The sequence below is a fragment of the Drosophila ananassae genome, chromosome 2R (assembly GCF_017639315.1).
Source record: "Drosophila ananassae strain 14024-0371.13 chromosome 2R, ASM1763931v2, whole genome shotgun sequence".
Taxonomy (NCBI): domain Eukaryota; kingdom Metazoa; phylum Arthropoda; class Insecta; order Diptera; family Drosophilidae; genus Drosophila; species Drosophila ananassae.
In genome coordinates, this window is record NC_057928.1 from 24,095,529 (window position 1) to 24,118,569 (window position 23,041).

General features: G+C 42.0%; 2 protein-coding genes across 3 annotated transcripts; both read right to left on the minus strand.

Annotated features, from left to right (window-relative positions):
* Positions 1-1,375: 1,375 nt before the first annotated feature.
* Positions 1,376-2,906, minus strand: LOC26515293. Its single transcript, XM_032454343.2, has 2 exons — positions 2,582-2,906; positions 1,376-1,931 (listed from the first exon to the last, which is right to left on the minus strand). Exons 1-2 carry the CDS (start codon positions 2,783-2,785, stop codon positions 1,788-1,790), a joined length of 348 nt encoding a protein of 115 aa, XP_032310234.1. The 5' UTR covers positions 2,786-2,906; the 3' UTR covers positions 1,376-1,787.
* A 5,438-nt stretch (positions 2,907-8,344) lies between these two features.
* On the minus strand, positions 8,345-19,442 carry LOC6507723 (ammonium transporter Rh type A). 2 transcript variants are annotated; one of them, XM_044714455.1, is made up of 10 exons: positions 19,329-19,442; positions 18,684-19,129; positions 17,092-17,260; positions 16,290-16,455; positions 15,470-15,731; positions 11,973-12,163; positions 9,905-10,099; positions 9,757-9,850; positions 9,595-9,697; positions 8,345-8,941 (listed from the first exon to the last, which is right to left on the minus strand). In XM_044714455.1, exons 2-10 carry the CDS (start codon positions 18,850-18,852, stop codon positions 8,746-8,748), a joined length of 1,545 nt encoding a protein of 514 aa, XP_044570390.1. In that variant the 5' UTR covers positions 18,853-19,129; positions 19,329-19,442; the 3' UTR covers positions 8,345-8,745. The 2 variants fall into 2 exon arrangements, with proteins under 2 accessions (XP_044570390.1, XP_001956216.2); XM_001956180.4 differs by lacking the exon at positions 8,345-8,941 and adding an exon at positions 9,097-9,358 and having other exon boundaries at positions 19,329-19,441.
* Positions 19,443-23,041: the final 3,599 nt, after the last annotated feature.

Consider the following 23,041-nt stretch of genomic DNA (forward strand, 5'->3'; position numbering starts at 1 on the left):
AATCTAGATTAAGCAAATTTAACAAACTAAAATTATATTTACAGTGTATGTTCATTCGATATCAGATCCATGTGCTCTGTAGCTGCTCCGCCCTTTGGTTAACGCTTCAGTAACTTTCGCAAGCCAAGTCCAAATAATAATTTTCATTTGCATACGGCAGCCAGAAGTCATTTAAGCCAATGAAAGTACAGTATTAGGTTTTGTGCCCCAACCGTAGTTTAAAAGTATTTCGGCTTTTTGGCAGGAATCGGAACGAAGTTATTGTTTTCGCTGTATTGCTTCCATTGTGCTCAACTTGTTGCCCGCTGTCGGTTTTTTAATTTACATTGGAATTGTGTAAATATTTGGACAGCGCGAGAGCAGCTGTTATTTATTCCCGTCCAGCCCCCTCGCTACAACATCGCCGCCCCTTGGTCATAGAGCCGAAAGATTTATTCAGCGAGGGCTTGCCATCTAATGTTGATTTTGCGTCTTTTTACTGGCCACCACCACAGCCGCCACCGCCATAGAAATGCCCTCGGAAGAGGCAAGCTTGGACCACCGCCCATCCTCGCACATTGTTTGGCCAAATGCTTTTTAAACAATTGCATGCCAGGACCGACAGAATCCCCCAGGGATTAACGTGACTACACACACGCACTCGGGGATGAAGGGAGCCTCCCAGATAATCCAATTAATATGCACACAAAAACGCAGCTAGACAACAATAACAAGCGCCACGAAAGCCGCCCACCTGACGCCAGCCGCCATGTTTAATTTTCGCCAGCCGGAAGCGGAAAGGCGCAGGAAAGGCACACGATCCGGGAAACGAGTAACGGGAAACGTCGCAGCCGTACCCGTAGCCACATACCGTACTCTTCAAACATTCATGAGCTGGGCAGCGGTTGAAGTGGCAAAGGACGCCGTGGAGCAGGAACTCTAACTGGAGCACCAGCGCCAGGAGTTGGCTGGCGGCACGGGTTATTGGCTGCACAAACAACTGGGAGTCTAAGCCAACTCCAGAAGCCGTAGTTAATATCCTTGGGGGCGCAGGACAGCTAGACAGCACTATACGACGGCGATGAGCCTGAAATGGGTGAGGTACACAGAAAACAACGCTACTTATTAACTAGGAATGTAAACAAATCGAAATTTAATAGTTTGCTTTAACTCTCTGACAAATAACCATAAACTAGTATTTGTTTTAATGAAATCAATTGCCTCTAAAATATATAACTTATTCCCTTTTTTATCTGAGTGTCTCACCAACACTGCGGCATTGCATAAAACTAATTTGCGGCTTGGCAATTATGCAACTGGAGTGGGGAACACTGGGAGTTTCCTGGAATCGGGATGTATACTCGTGTGCCACCTGCCTCTGCCTTCATTTAGCCATATGAAGTTGTGTGAACAGAAAACCAGTGACCACATGGCAGCGCAGATTTCTTCCACTTGGCTAATATAACAAAATTATGCAAGAGAAAGATCTACGTTTATTGCGGATTGAACTTAATTTAAAGAGTCTCGAGGAAAATTAATGAAGTGCTTCCTACTCCCCAAAGAGACCACTCATTTCCTTGGGGTAATGCATGATTACGGCTGTTGATTTTTCTTTCATTAGCCTTGACAACGGACCGAGTCACTTTTAACCCGGGCACACCGACTTGATTATCCGAAAAAAAGACTCCTTTCCAGTCAGCACAAAACTTTGCTTATTATAACTATGACCGGGTATGGGCGCCAAGTCATCTCATCTCCTGCCCATCTCCTGCCGGAATCTGAAGTCCCATTCCGGAGCTCTTCATATTCTAATAGTAGTTTGGTGGTGGAGAACCCGTCCCCGTCTCCGCCTTCTTCCCAGGTCCCGTCTCCGCCAGAAGCCGAAAGCCGCACACGTATTGACGTCGAAACTTTTTATTAGTGTCTAAAATGATATCTGCCCGAAGAGAATTCTGGGCGAGAACAAAAAAGACTGAAAAAGAAATCACAGACACGACTCTGCTGGGACAACGCGGCGTATGATTAATATGCCGCACACGTATCACCGCAAATATTGATTTTTAAATAAGATGACGCCACGAAAGTGGGCCACTCCACCTGACCCGCCCTATTTTGCTATCGCCCCTCCACAATCCCAACCCCAGCCCACGAACTTTCTTTGGCCAAAAATCAACAACGAAATTATATAATTCGCAATGTAATCAGGAAACTTTAGATGTGAAGGAACCGGCGGCGGAGAGCTAGAGGGGGCTGAAGGCAGCGTGATTTGGGCGTATGAGTAATGCCCGCCTATAAGATTACCCATACGTAAAAGCCACAAAAAGCGGCAGTCATGCCGGGAAGCTCTGAACGCCAAAAGAACTCCGAAAGCCGCCAAGCACTTTGACAAATGAAACACGGCGTCGCCCCGAAAAACGGCAGATCGGATAAGAGTGGGGAATACGGAGCACGGAGCACATGATGAGCCCTGTAAAAGGGCTGTGTCGCCATCGCCGGGGTTTTAATGCCATTGATGGCTTATTTCAGGTTTACGACTTTATTTTTGCTACCTAGTCAATGTCTGTTTTTACCCTCATCCCCCCTCCGTTTGGCATTCACTCACGGCTCGATTTCGTAACTTTTGACTACGTCCGGAATGGCAGGAAGCAGGCATATCCTTTCCCCAGCTACTCCTCCGCATACAATAGCTGGCACTGCCCAGACTGGAGAGCATGCTTGAGTGGTTTTTAGGCACAGTTGTTTCTATTTTATTGCAGTGGCACATTCCGCGCTTTTTATTGCAACTCCATTGAACCCCGCCAGGCATTGAACTGTGAGGCTCCTCCCCAGTGATCTTGTAAGCCCAGGATACCGCACATTACTCTTCTGACTGAACTTATGGTATTGGGTAAAAAAACTGGAATACATTGAAAAAATTAAGAAATATTAGAAAAATTGGATTTAACAATTACATATAAAATAACAATTAAAATACAAAAATAAACAAAACAATAAATGATACTTTCAAAAGTAGAAAAATGATGTACAAAGGGCAATATGTTGTTTCTTTTTCCAAAATAATTTAAATATAATAAACACATTTAAACTAAATTTTTAATTTTAATATACCGTATCTTTTTTTTAATGTCAAAAAATATATTTAAATATTAAACAAAAGCATCCTAATCGCTGTGGGATTTAAAAAAAAATGGTTATCGTTCTTCGAGACTTAAACAAAAATAATTTAATTACTGATAAAGAAACTAATTCACAAGTAAAACTTATAAAATAATTTTTCTTTATATGTTTTTCCAAAAATTAAATACCTTTCGTTCAAGGAGTACCAATATTTCCTCACCAATTTTTTCCCCACATTTGTAGGTGAAACCGTATAGGAAGCTTCCGTCTGACCTGCTGGCGGCGGCGTGCAACAGCATGTTGCATGCTGCTGAGCCGCTCAGAAAATTTTTATTGTCAGCATATTTTTTTATGTTTTTATGTCGGCTCAGAGCCCTCCACTCCACCACTACGACCACTCATATAGTGTCCCTTGGGCGTTGATGAACGCGGCCTGTGCATTGACATTGTCTGGATGGTTGGTTTTGGATAGCTGGTCCGTGCATCAGTCTGTCTAGCTGCGTCCTGGTGTTAAATAAAATATCCTTCTGTATAAAATACCCAGCGTAGAGGCGGCATCGATTAAGCGTGTCCAAAGGGGTCTGTGTTCGGAAGGCAAAAAAGCAACCGACTGCACCCACACGCCAGTCAACAGGGTAGAATGTTTTACATTTCGTTTATTTTCCATATTTTTTCACATGCAAGCTACACGTGTTGGTAACATATTTTTGGACATTATTACAATGCTCCTTTTTTTATGCTGAACGGAACTGCACGGCCCCTTGATCCGCTGGGAGTGCCACACTGTCAATATGGATTTTATGGGTTTGTGTGGGACAGTGGGTTGCTTTTTTTTTATGAACACTTGAGAGTATTCAAGTTCGCAGCGTGTTTTGAATGGGTTTCGGACGGGCCACAGAAACAAACAACAAACGACTTGGACAAGTGGCAAATGCATTTTATTTGCAACATGTTTTATGTGGGTGCAAATTCATGGGGTAAAGGTGAAGTACAAACCGAAGCTCCAAATAACGTGTCGGGGAAAGCTAGGAAAATAATAAACAATATTATACAAAAAAAAAACAAGTCTAAAAATAAAAATTAAGTGACTAAATTAAGTATGGAATTTGAAGACTTGTTGAAAAGAAAAAAACCCAGTAACCAGCCATTGCTCCGAAGGTCCATTAATAAAAAAAAAATTTAAAAAATTTAAAAAAAAAACAACTAAAAACGAAGATTATTTAAGTGACGAAATTGGAACCTTCTCAAAAATAGAAAAGAGAGACCATCGGTAACTTATGATTGCTCTAAGGGACCAAAAATAAAAAATTTCAAGAACAAAAAATGGATTCAACCAAAACAAAATAAAGACTACAAATCAGATATATTTCATCCAACAGAAATGAGAAAATAAAACCCAAGACGATGGCAATTTATTCCAAAAGATAAAAAAATAAAATAAAAAATTATAAAAAAAAAGAAATTTGCTCCCCGATTGAATCGCTGCCTTATAGAAAGCCAGACAACGAATGACTAAAAACGTAAGCAGGACCTTCATTTATACACGAAATCTGCCTCTGATCGAATCATTTTCATTTCCAAAGCCTACTATAACAGTAAATATGTATCGAAAATATATCGATAAAAATAATGCCAACAAAGACAATCGGTAATTGTGCTTTGGATCTAACGAATGAATTTTTATTTATATCTGAAGATGAAATTTTAAGGCACTTTCTCCGAAGCTTCCATAATTTAAGCACCTGCGAGAGGTAAAGTCCTTCCACCAGGTAAGCCAGCTGCAAAGAAATGAGCTCCGTTCGTGTGGCTGAAAAGTGAGCTGCCAATAAAAAAGATTAAAATGCAGCCATAAAATACACGATTTTATACACATTGCCTTAATGAAAAGCTCCTGGAGTAAAGCAGGAGAACCAAAGCCCCATCCCACTGGATTTAACCCCCGCAAAAACCGAATTTCATGCTTAAGCTCTGTAAAATTAACATTTAATTGAAGCCTACAACTCAGTGCCTTCAACAGTGCCGAAAAACGACGGCCCAGGAAGACGGGCAAATCCTGTTTAAGTGGGCAAAATGGAGGATACTGCAGGTCCCAGGACACTCCCATATATATATTTTCAAACACAAAGCACAAGTGCAGCGGACTGGGGAGTCAAGGGAGTGCATGTTTTGATAGCGTAAATTATATTATAAAATTTATTTAATTTCACTTTTCTGCTCTCAGTGGCCTGAACGTTTTGTTGCCCTGACACTGGCCCGACCCACGGAATGTGAGTCTCACATGCAAAAAGGAGTTATCCCCAGCCCACCTTCCACCCCATGGTCCTTTACCTGACGCACTCACATATGTACTTGCCACCGACCGTGCCCAGCAACATCCCCATCCCGCTGTTTGCCCAAAAAACGAACACAGACATATCCATATCAACTGGCAGTGGAGTGAAAAGTCCCTGGTGTATTGCAAATTGTGCAGGGTTGCCCTTCTCCTGCCCCAAAGTCCTTCCCCGACTCCTGGTCCCTTTTTGGTCCAACGTTGCGTGCCCAGTGCGCATATTTATGTTAGCAAGCCAGAGAACACGCTCGAATTTTTGGTAGTCGTTTGAAGAAACACCAAAAGAAAATTGTATATCTACACGAACTTTTAACTTAATTTATTAAACAAATTGATGAAAAACCTATTTTTAAAGCGCGCTTACTAACTAAGCCCGCCAACACACAGGTTGCAACAAGAAGATTAAAACAAATATTATTTTTAAAAAATTCATTCCCAATCCATTATCGGAAAAAATCATTAGCAATCACAATAACCCGGAGTCTTCATTATAGATTTAAAATTTCTATTTGATACCCAATTTTTTCCCGTGCTAAGCCCACAATGAAATGGAAAGCGCGACCAGGAACAGCAGTAAACGGAGGAACCCGAGAGTGTAGCCACGTCGAGCAAATACCACCCGTGTGCATGAGCCTGTGTGTTTTCCACGGCGGATTCTTGGGGCACCTGCAACGCAGTCGATTCCCAGGCTGACAGGCCGGCTTAAACGACCCATGGCTGGTTAAATAATTAAACACCAATGACACTTAAACGTAAATCATGAATTTTGCAAGCAGCCCAAGGCGGAGGCAGTTCCTCGATGAAACATTAACCAAATGGCGACCCTTTCAAATCGGGCCAAAACGTTCCCAGGGACACACTGGCCATTTGTCTGGCCATAAAGAGCGAAGAAGCTGAAGAGCAAGAACGAACCGGATCGGATCGGATCGGAAGGGAGGAGGAACTGTCAGCGCCGGCGGAAACAACACCCAAAAAATTACTGTTGCAAAATGCTGTACAAGTTTCCGTCTCCGAGTCCGAGGCTTCCTGTAACAACTACAATAGGAACAAAAATAAAATGTTTCATAAAGTGTTTGGACTAAGATGTGCTTCTTTACCAGCTCCAAAAATTTCACAATAAACTGAAAAGAATCTGTGCCGAAAATGGGGTATACTATACTATTCTTTGTATCAAGTGGAGGATGTATTTGTCAAGGAAAATGGTATATAAGTTCATATGTTTTCAAACTATATATAGAAACCATTAACCAATTCATTAAATTCAAAGTCTGTTTCCTTAGGTTTGGAATTATCCTAATATACCCTCGATTTCTTCCATTACCGGGTATAACAAGAAGCTCTAAAACTAACACTAACACCAACAAATCCCCTGCTGCTGAGCTCGTCCAACATTCTGGAATCCGGAGCAAAGGCAGCTAGAATGGCAAGAACTATGGCCAACAATTTGTTGCCTCAGACGACAAGTTGGGAAAAATTGGGGAGCAGAGGCAGTCGCAGGAGTAGCAAGGAGCAGGACGAAGGAAGTACAAAGTCAATGTCGGGATGCCAGCAGAGTTGTCAACGCGCTTAAAGTTGCCTTAATTGCAGCACTGTTGTTGCTGTTCCTTGGTCCTTTTCCTGTTGCTCCTGCTCCTGTTGTGCTCCTGCCTGCACTTTTTATGGCAGCCATGTCACAGGCGACAGCCGACAGTTGTCGTCAGCGGTGGGGCATGCATAAAATATGCCACATACTCCGTGGCTCTGTGAAAGAAAGACAAAGATTCTGGAAGGAGAAAATTGGGACTGACGACATATTTTCCTTTCAGTTTCAGGCTGTTAATTATTATTATAGACGTGTGAGTGTCCGCCGGCTGCCCGACTGGGCACCCGAATGGCAAACTCAAACGGCACACGGCCATCGAAGGATTGAGAGGTCGGGCAGGTCGGCGACCATCCGACCACATGCAATAAAACAGCACTTAGACATGGACACTGACAAAGGCCGACACTGAGAAAAAAAAGGGTCCTGGAAAGTATTTTAGTCTTCAGGCGTTTAGAAATTACGGTTAGGCTCTTAACTATGTGTTCAACAATTTTATTTCATTTAAAATCAATATCTTCAAAAATTTTTAAATATAACCTTTAAATTTTTAAATTTTTCCTAGTGCATTAACAAAACCAACCACAAGCAGGGGACAGAGACGTCAGCGTCTGTCCGCCCAAAGAGTAGAACGGTGCACCGGGGAATACTTTGCCAAATTGCACAATCTACTCTGTCTCCTGTCCGAACTCCCCTTCTCCTGCCAGAGGACTTTCCCCATGTCCAGAACCGCCTGGTCGTGCCAGACTCGTCTGGCAGTCAAACAGGAGCTGTGGAAACAGAGCAGTCACTTTGGCCACTCATTTGCCTACTCGGCTACTACCCCTAGCCATCCTTGGGAGGCCATCCAACAAATAAAAAGGCCCTGCCGCTTAGTCCATATAACTTGAACACTACGGGTATTTTGTTAGTCTTAGATCTGAAGCAATGATATTCTTGGCCATTTGATAGGAAAGCAAAACGAAAAAGCCAATTACAAGGACTTTGTGTCAACAGATCCCTTTTGAAATGTCATAATTTATAGCAATAGACATCTTTTATTGGGATTCATTAAATTTTATTGATTTTCGGTAGGCATGAGGTGCGTTCTGATTGGAAGTTTCACAGGATGATAGAGGTAATGGTCTCTAGAATAATTTTAGTTTTTAGAAAAAATATGAAATATATTGATTTTTGCGGCAAGATATTTCGTATTAAAAGCTCCTAACTCGTATTCTACTTGAAGCCATAGTTAAACCTTACCAATTTTTGAGATTACGAGTGTCGGAATTCCCTTTAAATCTTGAACCATTTTTGTTTATCTCTATCGCTGTAAATGAGTAAAAACAAGAAACCAAAAGTCTTTGACAGGCTGACAATTTTTATTGAAACTTGTTGAACTTTTTCCAGTAATTGTTTGCCTTTTGGGCATTGTTTATATTCTGTCTTGTTTGTGTCCTGCTTGGACTTCTTGTGTGTGTGAGTGGTGACAAAGCCAAGTTAAGTAGTTGGCCGCCAGCTTATCGCAAGTCGTTTGAAAGACATTATTCTTGGTTCGCTTTTGTCCGGCGATTACTTGCCTTGGGCGCCAGGTGCGCTAATCGCCGGCTGAGCCGGCCAAGATGACCGGATCGGACTGGCGAGAAATTGGATCCGAGACAGTCATCTGTGGGTCTTGGTGTCTCGTTGCCTCAGTGTCTCGGTGGCCAAAAGTCGGCTAATTAGCCAAGCACTTTGTCTTGGGCCAGTTAATTAGCGGGCTCTAATGCAGAGCTCCGCGCACATACAAATTGTTGGCGGGGACAATTGCATTCCAGTTGCGCAGCAGGAACGGGCGCCAATTAAAGTTGGCAGCAGCCTGGGAATCGGAGTTGGAGCCATAGTTGGCGACTGCGACTGCGACGGCGGCGGCATCGGCGGCATTCGCATCATCCAAAAGTTTGGCGAGCATATTTAAACTTTTTCGCCATCACCAGCCAGAGTAGCAGCCAGTAGTAGCACCATTGGTCGTTCGTTCGTTGTTGGATTTTATGTGTATAATTTTAATTCCATTAAAATTTGCGAAACACATGCGGGGCAGTCGTGCGGGGGAGTGGAGCAGAGAGAGGCAATGTCACATTTAAAATATTTTTATTGCTAATACTTTTTTTGATTTTTTTTTTTTGGTTTGTTGTGCTGTGTTGTGCTTTTTCGTTGTGCACTACGCTAATTAAATGTGTAAATTGTTGGAGTTTTTAATTAAATGCGACAAATGTCTACAAAAATTAAGCGGAGCTGGCAAGGACAACAAAAGGATTGCCTGGCACCCATTGTCCTGTTGATGTTGCCTGGGTATTTTGGATTAAGACAAAAGCTCGTCAACTCTTTCTAGTTCACTGCAAAAAAGGCGGCAAATCAAATCAGCTAAAAGCAAATGCAGCTTGGTAAAAAAAACAAATAATTTGGCAAACTTTTCTGGTTGAGGGGGCTAAATGGGACAGGCAGGCATAAGGGCAATACATGCATTTCGTAAAGTAAATAAAATGTAAATAAAATTATAAAGTAATCGTATGTCGTTGAGGCGTGGACAGTGAGCTGGAATCAATTTCTGGGGGCAGGCGCAAAACTTAACTATTCCTCCTTGTTCTCCACAGCAGGAACCTCCCAGTAATGCTCGTCCTGGTGATGTTCGTCCTTCTTCAGATTCCGGAAGCTGGTGTACTTCAAAACGACACCTTTTTTTTTTGTATAAAAATGACTATAAACGCATTAACTGGTAACACATTGTACGAACCTGTTAAAATGCCTCCACCGATAGCAATGAGGAGGGTCACAGCTATGCCCAACAATTGGTAGCCCGCCTGCGAACTGGCATTTCGGGCAAGACCCTGTGGAAAAAGTCGATTAGGATACGGAATCTGAGATGCACGGTGGACACATACGCCCATGATTTTTGTCTCGGTCCCATTGGTTCCCACCATAGCCGGAAAGATGTCCTGGAGCTCCGATCGATAGTCGCCCACGGTGACCATGGAAGCGTAAATGGCCGAGGCAATGGCGGAAATCAGGGCCGGCATTCCGTGCAAGTTGTGCACTCCACAGGTGTCGTGCAGCCGCAGATTGGCAGTCATCCAGGGCTAAAACACATCACAATGCAAATAAATTAACAAAAGGCTGTCAATGGAGAATGAATCTATTTTCAGATAAAGCAACCGAACAAAATTTCCAATTAGAATGCCATTTAGAGATTTATTCTATTGCAACTTATGTTACTTATGCTAAGTTATTTTAAAGCTGTAACCAACATAGGTTAATGGGATTTGTTTCTATTTCATATCTCTATTCCTCTTCAGTCTGCATGAAACGATTCGACAAATCAAACGCAAATAACATTTTCGGATCTGCCGATTATTAGTCAAGTTATGCACATTTTTCCATTACGAAAATACAAAAATTGGTCTCACGTTTCAGATACTTTTTAACTTGGCCAAAATCTGAACTTTTCAATCACTGCTTAGTGTATATCTTAACTATTTCTCAACCGATCAGAAAACGGAATACCATCCCACAATCAGAACTCTAATGCGCTTCGAACTGCATCAAAAGATCGGAAATTTCAAACAAACACAATTTGACCCAATTTTTGGCCAAAATCATGATGTAACCCCTTTGAAAAATTTCGAAAAATGGGTCCAAAATTATGTTGCCAGGTTTTGATTGAGAATGATTCTACTCGAAGTTCTTAGATCGGGAAGGTATGACATTTTCGGATCTGCCGATTATTAGTCAAGTTATGCACATTTTTCCATTACGAAAATACAAAAATTGGTCTCACGTTTCAAATACTTTTTAACTTCGCCAAAATCTGAGCTTTTCAATCACTGCTTAGTGTATATCTTAACTATTTCTCAACCGATCAGAAAACGGAATACCATCCCACAATCAGAACTCTAATGCGCTTCGAACTGCATCAAAAGATCGGAAAATTCAAACAAACACAATTTGACCCAATTTGACCCCTTTGAAAAATTTCGAAAAATGGGTCCAAAATTATGTTGCCAGGTTTTGATTGAGAATGATTCTACTCGAAGTTCTAAGATCGGGAAGGTATGACATTTTCGGATCTGCCGATTATTAGTCATGTTATGCACATTTTTCCATTACGAAAATAAAAAAATTGGTCTCAAGTTTCAGATACTTTTTAACTTGGCCAAAATCTGAACTTTTCAATCACTGCTAAGTATATATCTTAACTATTTCTCAACCGATCTGTAAACGGAATACCATTTCAGAATGATTCTACACAAATTTCTAAGATCGGGAAGGAATGACATTTGATACGTATTACGTATTATAACAAGTGCGATTAATTTTGTACACCTTTTATTAAATGAAATGAATTCAACTTATTGAATGAATTTTTTTAATCATGCGGATGCTTGAAGAGTTGTCAAAATTTATTTGCAGCCCCAGGTAAAGGAACATCCACCTACACGGAATTTTATTTTGCGTGGCAGTAATGCAAATGGCAATCCGGCCTGGTTTCAGGACTAGGTCCCTGTCCGGAATAAAATCCTGCTGCGGCTGACCGGCGGGCAACAAACTTTACTCATTAGCGTCGCATTTTTCCTGGGCGCACTAATTAAAGTGAAGCCCCAGCCAGATAGTTCTAGTTCTACATTCTACTCCCCCTAAAATTTTCGTCCACCGCGAATCCAATCCAGGACTACTGGCATATGAATAGACGATAACTTTGGCGTAGAGTGCGTTGGAAGTTGTTTTTACTCTACCAAAAAGAAGTTAGTTTCATAGGTGACATATATTATGTTAAAGAAATTATATCCTAATAATATATTTACTAAATATATAAACTAAAATTTGTTGCCTTAATACGAATATTGAACAATTTTTTCTAAGAATAAGTGTTATAATATTATTGTAGGTATTTTGAACTTTACTTTCCCAAATTTTTCATTTTACTCCCTTGAATAGGAATCCCGCCAAACTTACGGTTAAATAGCGATAGCCGAGCACCGAGACCGTGCCGGCGATAATGCCAATTAAGACGGCTCCATGGACGCCGAGCAGCAAGTTACACACCGTGCCCACGGCTACGCCCCCGGCGAGAGTCGAGTTCTGCACGTGCACCATGTCCAATTTATTCTCGTGGCTGACAAGCGCGGATACAACGAAGGTGGTCACTGGAACGAAGGATACGCAGCGAAAGGGTTGAAATAGCACGAAAAAGAATGGAGCCAAAAAGAGGTAGGAGTCTGTGGTCCTCCGGACTCACAGTTATGGTTTCTATTGAATGCAAGAGTCTACTTTGAATGCTTCCCAGGTGGGACGGCTTAATTACGTGATTTTGATTCATTTTTGAAAGAGTTTTAGACAAGTTCATTAAGAAATGGTATTTAAAGGTAAGCATGTTGAGAGCACTGCAGTTTCTACAGACTCTATTAAATATATTGTATAATTTACACTGAAACTAGTAAAACTAAGACTTGAGAATGGCTACATAATAATACTTTTAACAATATTGATACAGGCCTCTAAGAATACAGATTCATAACTACATTTCATTAAAAGAACAAAAATCTTCAATACTTTAAGAAATATTACGTATACCACCCGCAGCCTCTTTATAATGTTTCCCATTTGAAATAAGTCCTTCCAAAGAACATTAAACAGATTAAAAACTTTAATTTAACAGGATTAAATCTTAAACAGTCTGTAATGTGAAACTCAGTTTTGTTTATGAATATGGGCCAACGACACTGACAGCCAGCTTTGCTAATCACTCGGGTAGCAGAAATGACACACCCAACTGGCATGGCCACTGCTTCTGGTCTGAACCACACTTTTGCAATAAACACAAAACTAATAAAAATGTAAACACGACAGTGCCAAGATCCCCCGGATTTCCAGTATTTTCCGGATGGCCCCCAGGGCTTTTCTGATTTTCCGCTGGCCACAGCGTAGAGCAACACACCGCACCACATCGCACTACAACAAGGACGCTTCAGTTTATGACCGGCAGCCAGCATAAATCTCGGCTAAATAACACTAAATACTTAAAAATCTCCATTTTATGGCGGAGCATATGTTGCAGCCATAATAATTTGCATAAATTAGTTGAGGGCAGGCGTCGGTTGGCCACTGCAAATAAGTAAGGCAAATCTCAACCAGATGGAGTGGGGCAGGCTATGTGGCAGGAACCGCAACAATTTCAAAACAGCTTTTGACGTTGTCCGGGCGACACAAAACAACGGGGACAGCAAATTCTGGCTTAAAAATCAATTAAACAGCTTTTTTACAGCCCTCGTTCTTGTCCTTTCCCAGCTCGAGGTCTAAACCAAAGCCAAGCCAACAGCATATCCGAGATTCAGGATTTCTCTTGTTTGTCCTGGCTTTTGTTTCTGTTTTTGTTTTTGTTCTTGGTGCTTGGTCCGGCTCCTGATTCTGCTTCTGCTGCTCGAACATTAAACAATTTAAATTAACGCCAATGGTGTCACTTGCGATGTTAAAATGTGTTTTGTGCTTAACGTTGTTGGCCAATGCGGGCAGCCTCCGTCCTCAGTGTCCCCCTCATTTTGCGTTGCCCCGAAAAAGCCGCCTGCCTGACCAGACTGGAGTCCTAACCAGACCCAAACCTAAAACAGGCACTGAGAAGAAACACTTAATCTTCAATAATATTCAACATAATTAAGACAAATAAAAGCTATTAATAATGCTTTAATTAATACAAGCTTTCGACCCGCTTTTATTTTTGATGGAAGTAATATATAAATGTATAAGATTTTATAATTTTTTTTGTCTGCATTTTCAAGAGAATGTCCAGACGATTCTCCGGCTCATTTTGTGCCTGGTGTGAAAACAACAACTGGGGCGTATTTTTGCTGTTGGCGCCGCATTCGGACACCAAATGGCGTCGTCTGATCCGCCCTGCCACCCTCCTATCGCCCCGGTCTCCTGGCCAGACCATGCATGTCCGCCCGCATGGCCGTCATGGCCGACAGGGGACCGTGAACCACACCCACCAGACCGCCTCTAATTTCAGCATCGAACTGAATCCCAGCTTTAGTTTAATTAAGGCAACAACTAGTGAGCCAAGCAACCGGCCACTGAATGGAAGAAGGGTGTGGGGGTGTGGGAAGGGGAAAAGTACATTGCAACATACGGGGGGCACTGAAACGCCGCACGTTGACTCAACTAATCGCACATCCTTCCGAATAAAATGCTCCGACAGGCCTCCACTTTCCCTCTCTACTTCTCGTGCCTCCAGTGAATACTCTACGATATATATTTATGGGATGAGGTCATCCCGTCCTGCTGCAGAGATTGGAATCCATTGATTAAGTTTCATCTGGTCAAAGATAAATTTGCACTAAATTTGAATATGCACTCTATTGAGAGTGGAATTCATGACTCAATTTGCCAAGCAAAAAGAAACTTTGTTCGGAAAGGAAAAAACACCACTGCAGTTGCATATTTTTCTAGGAATATTAGGAAGTTAAATTATTCACATAAAGTTTCAGACAAACATGTATTTATTTTTGAAATAAATCTTGAAATTGGAAAAAATCGGAAACAAAGAAGAACCGAATGTGGAAGCTATCCATATATCGGAAAACCTTTCTGTATATGCTGACTAACATTATGATATTTAATTTTATATTTTTAGCAAAATAAAGAGTAACTCCTTTTCGACCTAGGTTCCTCCTTTTATTCGTCCAACTCATGTGCCTTTTTAGGTGCTGCCTACACTGCTGTTACGTGAGGGCTTTAATACCATGGCCAGAAGTATAGAGCAAAATGGCCAGAACAGAAGCTCTGGCCACAGCCAACCGAGTGTCGCCGTCCTCTACTTGGCTTATCTCAGCTGTTGGCCCTACTATTATTACCGCTTTTGCTGTTGTTGCTGCTGATGGGTATCCTTTGTATACATTTAATTTGTGTTTTGTTATTTACATTAACCGAGCGAGTCAACCGAGGCAGATCCCGACCCCAGACCGGAATCCCAGAGCCCTGACCAGGGGATGTGGTGCTGCTTTTAGCACATTTTCTATGTGTGAGCTGGTCCGGAGCCTGGTCCTCTATCCGATATGGCTAAGCAAATGCCGGACAGGCTGACCCACACCCACACTGGCACCCGATGCCATTCGGTTCGTTTTTATGTGTGCTACGTGCTCAAAATAAATTTTCAAATGTGTTAACGAAACTATTTGACATTTAATTAGTTTGTGAGGCGCATGCACAAGGACCTAAAGGAGTCGGCAGGACCATGGCTCTGGGCCTTTTCAATTTCATCGGTAGCCGTGCTAATAGGCCCGCCAACATTATAATTAACAAAGCTAGCCGGAGGAATGGCCTCGCCGAGCGTGAAGATATGCGCAAGTATGAGTGGGCGCAGACAGCCCGAAGGATATGCCGGGCGGGGCACGAGATTGTGTCCTCCAACTGTCCTCCACTTGAGTCTTGGCTAATTGCCGGGGCACGTGACTCACCTGTTGCCGCGGCTAATGACAAGAACGTGTTCAAAATGGCTCGCTCGCCGCCGGCTCCCTCCGCCAGCACCGAGTTGAAGCTGGGCCAGTACACCCACAGGAAGGTGGTGCCGATCATGGCGAAAATGTCCGATGTGTAGCTGGCGCCCTCCAGCTTTCCGGCCTCGTTCTGGTCACTCGAGGGACGCAGCATCAGGGCCACCGCCAGGCCAAAGTAGGCGCCAAAGGCATGCACCGTGATGGAGCCGCCACAGTCGCAGATCTGTTGAAGAAAATATACAAATTATATCTCTTACTATACAGTTTTGAACATTAATTTGATAGAAAAAACGGCATGAACCGAATTTAAAATATATAAAAAATTTATTTATGCAGCATCCTGACAATTTTTATGCCCCAAAACATTTGACATACTAAACATACAAATAATAAATACAAAACTACTAAAAAAGTCATTAAAACTTGACCTATTATTGGTCGCAAATAGCCAGCTTTAAAGCTAACCCTCAAAATAAAACAAAGGTAACTTTTCGGAATAATTTACGAGGGTAAAAATCATACATCCTGTACGCATAAAATTAGCGCCGAATATTTTGTATTTATGCCCATTTTATTTGCATATGATATGACCTATGAACCAGAGTGGCATTTGTGACAGAGTGACCTATTTTCCATTGTTTTCACGCAGAATTTTTTAGGTAAATATTAGTATTATTGTCCAATGCTGTGCTTTTCAGTATTTTAATTATTTTTAAGTGTATAGGGAAAAGCAATTAGTTGGGAAGCAATTAGTTTTATTGGACTTCTAAAATAAACTCACACTGAAAACATTCAGAGCCAGATACTCGTTGGCGGCGAACAGAGCCACTTCGAAGATGGACATGCAGAGCAGCTGGATGGGCGTGGTCCTGCCCAGGAGGGCGCCCATGCTAATCAAAGGAACTGCGGCGGCAATATCCGCATCGATGATGTTCTCCAGGGAGAGGCTGTGAACGGAAAAGAACATGAAACACGATGAGCAAGGAGAGCGACAGGTGACACGCCCTCTACGCATAAAAAATGCCCATGGAATGGCCGCCAAATAAAATGGAATACATTTTAAAGCATTTCCATTTGCAATGGTGGTTAATGTTTCTACACGGGAAACAAATATTATCAAAGCAATGTTAGTATATATAATAAGTCTTAAGCTTTTAATTTATAAAATAGTGCTCCAAAGAACAGAATTTTAATCAATATTTACTCCCTTACTGCCCAATCATATATTTATTACAGTTTCTGAGTTCGAAAAATCGTTTCCAGTGGACTTTTAAGTCGGATCCATTTACTCGTTTGCTGCTTCTTGTCCTTTGTTTGTCGTTTGACTTTGGCTTGAGATTGTTGCCCATTTCACTTAGAATAAGTACAGGTTGACCTAACTTCCTTTACCCACCCACACAATCACCCAACCACCGCCCACTTGGCTTGACTTCTTCATTTAAAGTAATTGCTTGAATTCATTGCCGACTCCAGGCAATTTTTCTCCATTTAATTTCGGGAGCTTGTTTGCTTTGCCGACTGTCAGTTTTGGGCGAGGATACCGCAAGGCGAAGCAATTAATAAATGGATGTGTCACTCCTTACCTGATCTTGCCGTCCTCCATGTGAAGGAATCCCTTCATCAGCACGGACCATTGCACCACCAGGGCGGCCATGAACAGGGTGAAGCCGGTGGCACTGTAGCCATATTTCCGCAGGAAGGTCATGAGGAAGCCGAAGCCAATGAAGATCATCACCTGGATGTCCTGGAACTCTGCGGGGAGAAAGAGGGGAAACGAGTTAGCATCCTAGCCCAGGACTGGCCAGAGGACAGTGAATAGTGGCCTATGGGGATGCCAATTAATTGAGTCAAGTCGTTTCAATTAACCGCCCAATTGTCTGCTGCCAAAAGTCAATTGCATTGAGATTGATGTCACCCGGGCACCAAGACACCCTGGCCAGGCGGTTGCCGGGTCCCCAATGTTGTTTGAACCACCCACTCCTTCCACACCACCCAGTCACCCCCACAACCCCGTGGTGCGTGTATGAGAGGGTATGTGTGTGTGCCCGCGCGGGTGCAATTAGTGTGAAATACGGTTTAATTTATTTATTATGAATTGCAACAAGTTGTTTACAGACGCATTTGCATAAATTGAAATTAATGACTTTAATTATTCATTTGTGCGAGTGTGTGTGTTTTCCATTGTTCGGAATTCCAGTTCGGTTCGCCCGTAGTATCCGAACATTCTACATATATTCCAGTGGCAGAAAGTAATTAATGGAATTGGTGCCACGGGACCCAAAAGACTGCGGAGACTGTGCGAAAAAGAAATTCATTTATTTATGACCCGCCAACACTTGGCAAACAATACGGGTCCTTCTCCAGGTCCTGACTTGCCCATCCTCGCCAAAATAGAGCAGACTAGAATATTCCTGGTAGCATGGGTAATAGCTGTATATGTCATTTCACTTAAAGCTCACACCAGAGTTTTTATTTTAATTGTTTCAGCTGTTTTTAGAGCTTTAAATTATTTGTTTTTTTCACAATAGAAAACTATTACTTATAGCTTATAACTTAAATTAGTAACTTTTTAAGTTTATTTGAAAATGTTCACATTAAATAACCACACTTCTGTTATTAGTAATTTTTTTAAAACAAATATGGCTAATTAACCGTATTAAAATAATACATAACAAACAAAAACACAAACTGCTGAAGGCTTAAAATAAATATGTTTGCAAATCTACTCAGTAATTTGTGGGGCTAAAGCTAAAAATAAAACCTTTTCCGCCCAAGGGGTATTTTTTAGGGGTGCTCCCTGTCAGAAGTTGAACCATTTTTATTCCGAAATGTAATTGAAAATTTTGACGTATAAAAAAAAATAATACAATTTCGTTTAGAGGAAAGCTGTTGCTAGGCAGTGACTTCTTCTCTCAAAATATGTCTAACTAACCGTAAATAAATATTTTTAATAAAAAATAGACAACAGCTATAAAAAGTTATTATAAAAAGTTATTTTCGCACTTCTGTGGTTAATTCTCGGACACAGGTCTAAAAAATAAGTATGAAGTGGATGATATATATGATTTGATAAGAAATAATGAAGAAGTTTTTAACTTTCTACAACCCATAAAAAATAATCGTTGGTTTTAGCGAAAAATCTGGAGGAATGAAAGCCAAAATCCCTGCTACTCACGCGGATATTTTGAAACGTGTTCCTTTGCTGATCCAGCGTCTTCGGCATCGATTGCCGGCGGCAGGAGTTCCTTTTCGTAACGCACGAACAGCCAGAACAGGACCAGGAAAATTATTTGCACAATCATCAGGGCGACATAGCCCGACACTTTGCCCCCCGGCGAGTGCATGGCGGCTGGAGGTGGCACGGTTCTGGTCTCTGAAGCAACAAAAAATACGGCTCCTGATTGAAGTTCCAGTTAAAACCGGAGTCGGAGTTTTAGATCCAGGCCGCAGACGCTGCAGCACGTGTTCGACGAATTTAGCAGCCGTAAGTGGCCCGGACAGGAAGTCGCTGTTGCGGACTGGGGCGCAGCTCTCCTCAACTGATGTGCAAATATTTGTGCGCTTTTCAGCAGTATCTCTTTCGCATTGAAAAACAGATTTATACACTCTAACGTTGGTTCACTAAAATTCAGAAATTAGCCATTTCAATTATAATTACTTTGTAACTTAAATAATGTAAGAAAATAATATAGTTGAATTGAAATTTAAAAAAATGAAGTTGAAGGAATATGTTTAAAGTTCTGAACGGAAAGAGAATATTTGGAAAATTTCTGAATTTATATTATATATTTCACTTAAAATTGTTTCTTGTGTAACTGACTATACATCCCCATCCACGATTCCCAATTCGCGATCTACTGCGGTTGAGCACTGGGCGCGCACTGATGCCCGGAGCGATGAGTGCGGCGCGTAAGTAGCCGCGACTCGAGTCTGCGGTCAACGGGGCGTATGTGCGATATCCACAGCGATTTGCTCGCATGATATAACTATTTGATTTAATTTGTTACCGCTGCTTCTGCTACTGATTCTGGTGCAACTGCTCCAGCTCTTGCTGAATTATTCACAGAGCCCCCACGAGACCGAGTCGTTGTGGTTCCATTATATTTAAATTGTTTTTGTTTTTGGTTCGGCTGCATTGCAATTTCAATCCCAATTCCAAATCGTTTTACAAGCTCCGGCCCAGACCTCTTTGCGGTCTTTCCTCCTTCCCGAAAGTCTGGCTTCGGTTTGGTTTGTTTGTTTCGTTGGTCAATTGATTGGTAATTCGTTACAAATTTATCCTCAGACTGCACTTTAGAGTTCTACCCGAGCGATTTGCATAAACGGCGTTGAATGGACTGAAAGGTGAAAGTGGCTGAGAGTTAAACTTTTATGAATTTCCATTCAGGGTGTTTTTATTGACTATGGGCCAATCGGTTGAGACACTTGGTTGGTTGGTTGGTGCTTTGTGTTGACTGATAAGCCGCAATCACAGTTCTGGTCAAGTGGCACTTGCGCCCGTGGGGGTGGGCTATCCAGAAGACAATACGGTCGGCTACTGCCGTTATGACAACATATAACTCACTTTCGGCAAAGGCAGTAAAATAATTAACATGCTGTCAGCTGAAACGAGCGGCAGTAAAATAAACTACCGCTCAAGTAGAGCATCTGACTCGATCGCTGATCGCCGCTCATTGATGAGCCCCTCCGTCGGTTTTTTTGTTTTTTCTTTATTTTTGGAAGCAATTTCAGCTGATTAACAGCCTTTTTTAGTGGTTTAGTGCGAACTTGATGGGCATATAAAGCGGAACGCTTCGCACGCAAGTGCCAAAAGCTTCGATAGTTTGAAATAACGAAACGTCAGATGCCCATTCCAAACTATTTGCCTATGTTTTTTTATTGTTGTTCCCGCAGTGCATTCATCCTATTTTATTGGAATAACTTGAGCCCTTTTCTGCCAAATCCAAAGATTCAAATATAATCGAAAAATTCTCCGAACTGAAAGGGTTTTGCGATTCAAAAGCGGGAGAGCATTCAACTAATTGTTAAAGCAAACATCTAAATAAAATTAAACAAAACTCATAAATGCGGTAAGTGGTCCAGGATGGGGGGCCTGTGCCAAAAACCTACAAAGGCCACTGGGGCGTATGATTGATATTTATTTTTTCAACAAACACAAGCGCACCTGTGTGAAAATTGAAATTCTCATGGTGCTGGCAACAATAAAAAGGTAAGGCCAAGCAAACCCCTCACATAAGAAGATGTGTGAAGTTTGTGCAAAAACCGCAAATGTTGCCAGGCACGCGCTCAGATCTTGAAAATCCACACACACGTGTAAAGATACAGCCACACACAAAGAAAGAAAGCAGATAAAGGAGAAAAAGGCGCAGAGAAAGCACAGAAACGAGGGCAGCCCCAGGTCGAGGGGAAAGGTAGTACATCAGAGCAATTTCTTGTTGCCTACTTGGGAGGGAAATTTGCATCCGCAATCACTTTAAATGTTTCCGTTTGAATACGCAAATAAATCGAAAAGGATTTCCAATGAATGCTTATGAGTGTCCTGGAAAACCCTTGTTAATGTTGTTGTTTACAACAAGTGTACATGTCTAAATCCCCGAATACCAAGAAGATACACATCCCACACCCTCCCTCCCTCCCACACCCACACCTCCCTCCCACACCACACCCTCGCAAGGCACACGGCACACTGAGAGGCAGTAAAAAAAAGTTTGATAACATTGTGAAGCGGCTGCCAAACTGTCAGCTAACAGTCCAAAGCTTCAACCACAAGTGCTCCATCCAGCTCACATCCCACGACCCAGATCCCTGGACTCGGTACCCAGATCCGGCCAAGTTGCGGCCAGTTGGGGTCAGGCTGAAATACGAGTCTGGGCCAGTGGAGGCTGAGCCACAAATAAATATGAGCCACTGTTGTCAGACAACGGCACAACAACGTTGACGATATGTTGATAAACTTTAACACCCTACAAACACTCGCATAAACTGCAGCCAAGTGCCTGCTCCTCCGAGAGCTGCAAACGCCAGGACTCCCGCTCGCCGGAGGTCCTCCAGCTGACCCAGCATAACAATTGCAGGAGTACGGCTCTCTGACCATATGCAAAGTGTTTGCATTCCCATTCGGGGCGAAAGTCCTTTCTGGAACATAGTCGGCGTGCAGGACTCTTTTGTGTGGCTTTGCTGCGCCAGTCCAAATATCCTTAGAGGTATCCTAGTTGGCTAGATGGCACAGTGAGAAAATGCAATCAACATTACAAAAATATAATCTTGAACTTAAACTTAAAAATTTTTTCAGCCACGCTTGCCAAGGTACCATCTGACTGTATCTTTAAATACTAAATAAAATATCTTGTTTTAAATTCAGTCAGGATACTTTTTTTTTGTGCAACATTCTTGTGTTGCTTCCGTTGTACACTTTTTGGCTGCCGTTGCACTCGTGTGCTAGTGTGTGAGGCACGGCCACCGTTGTTGGTGCAGCCCTTTCCTCTTCGGTTGCGGGTGGTTGCGCCTAAGCGATTCGCTTTTTGTCTGTTTTATGTCAATTTTGGAATCCGCTTTGGTTACGCCACTCGACTCTTTCCCCTGCCCTTTCGTCCTCTCCCATCCGACCTACCACGCCAAAGGGCCCCACGGCAGCGTGTCGCTATGGAAAAGCTTCTGGTTGCGCCAATTGTTGGCATTTACAGCTACTTGGCTGCCGGGCCCTTGACTTGGCCGGGATTCTCCGGCTCGGCTCCTATGTTTCCCTCTGTTGCAGCTTAGAGATCTGGCTCAAGTGCCACACTGGGGATTTTTCAATGGCGTTTATAATAAATTTCGATTTGTCAGCGGCAAAGCGAGAAAACGGCGTCAAGTGCCTTCCCTCCCAAGTGGCATCAAAATCAGTCAGCGATATAGCCTCAAATACAAATCCAGATGAAAGTCTTGTTTTCAAGGGCCATATAATCTCAAACCTTTAGAAATTGAAAATTCTTAAAAATCCATTTTTGAACTTGATTTTTTAACAGAAGGTTAAAAAGTATAATAAAGTTTAGATTCATAAAATAAGCTATTTTCTTTCAACAAAATTTGTTTAATAAATTACATTAGATAGAGGGCTTGAAAGTAATGTTAACAACATTGAACTGCTAAAACGAACACATCATCCCAAAAAGCACACATTGAATACTTTTTCATCGTTGCCTACCCTCGGGCAGAATACTTTATATATATATGTAGCTTTCTTGATCTAGTAGAAGTTTTTTTGTTTCTTATTATAGGTTTAAAAAAATATGGCAGCTAAAGGATTATAGTTGATTATATTTGGTGATTAGTTGGCTAAAAATAGAAACCATAGAAGTCTGTAACTTTTTACCTGGCAAAGTTATGGCATTTTCGATCAATCCGTAATTCATGCTAAAGGACATAGATGATCCAGCTGTAGAACTCTTGTCTAGCTGCAAGGATAACCACTTTTTAGGAGTGATTTCCACGAAGTCCTTGGTAACATTACAGGGCTTTGAAAACGGCCATAAGTACGGCCATATAAGTAATCCT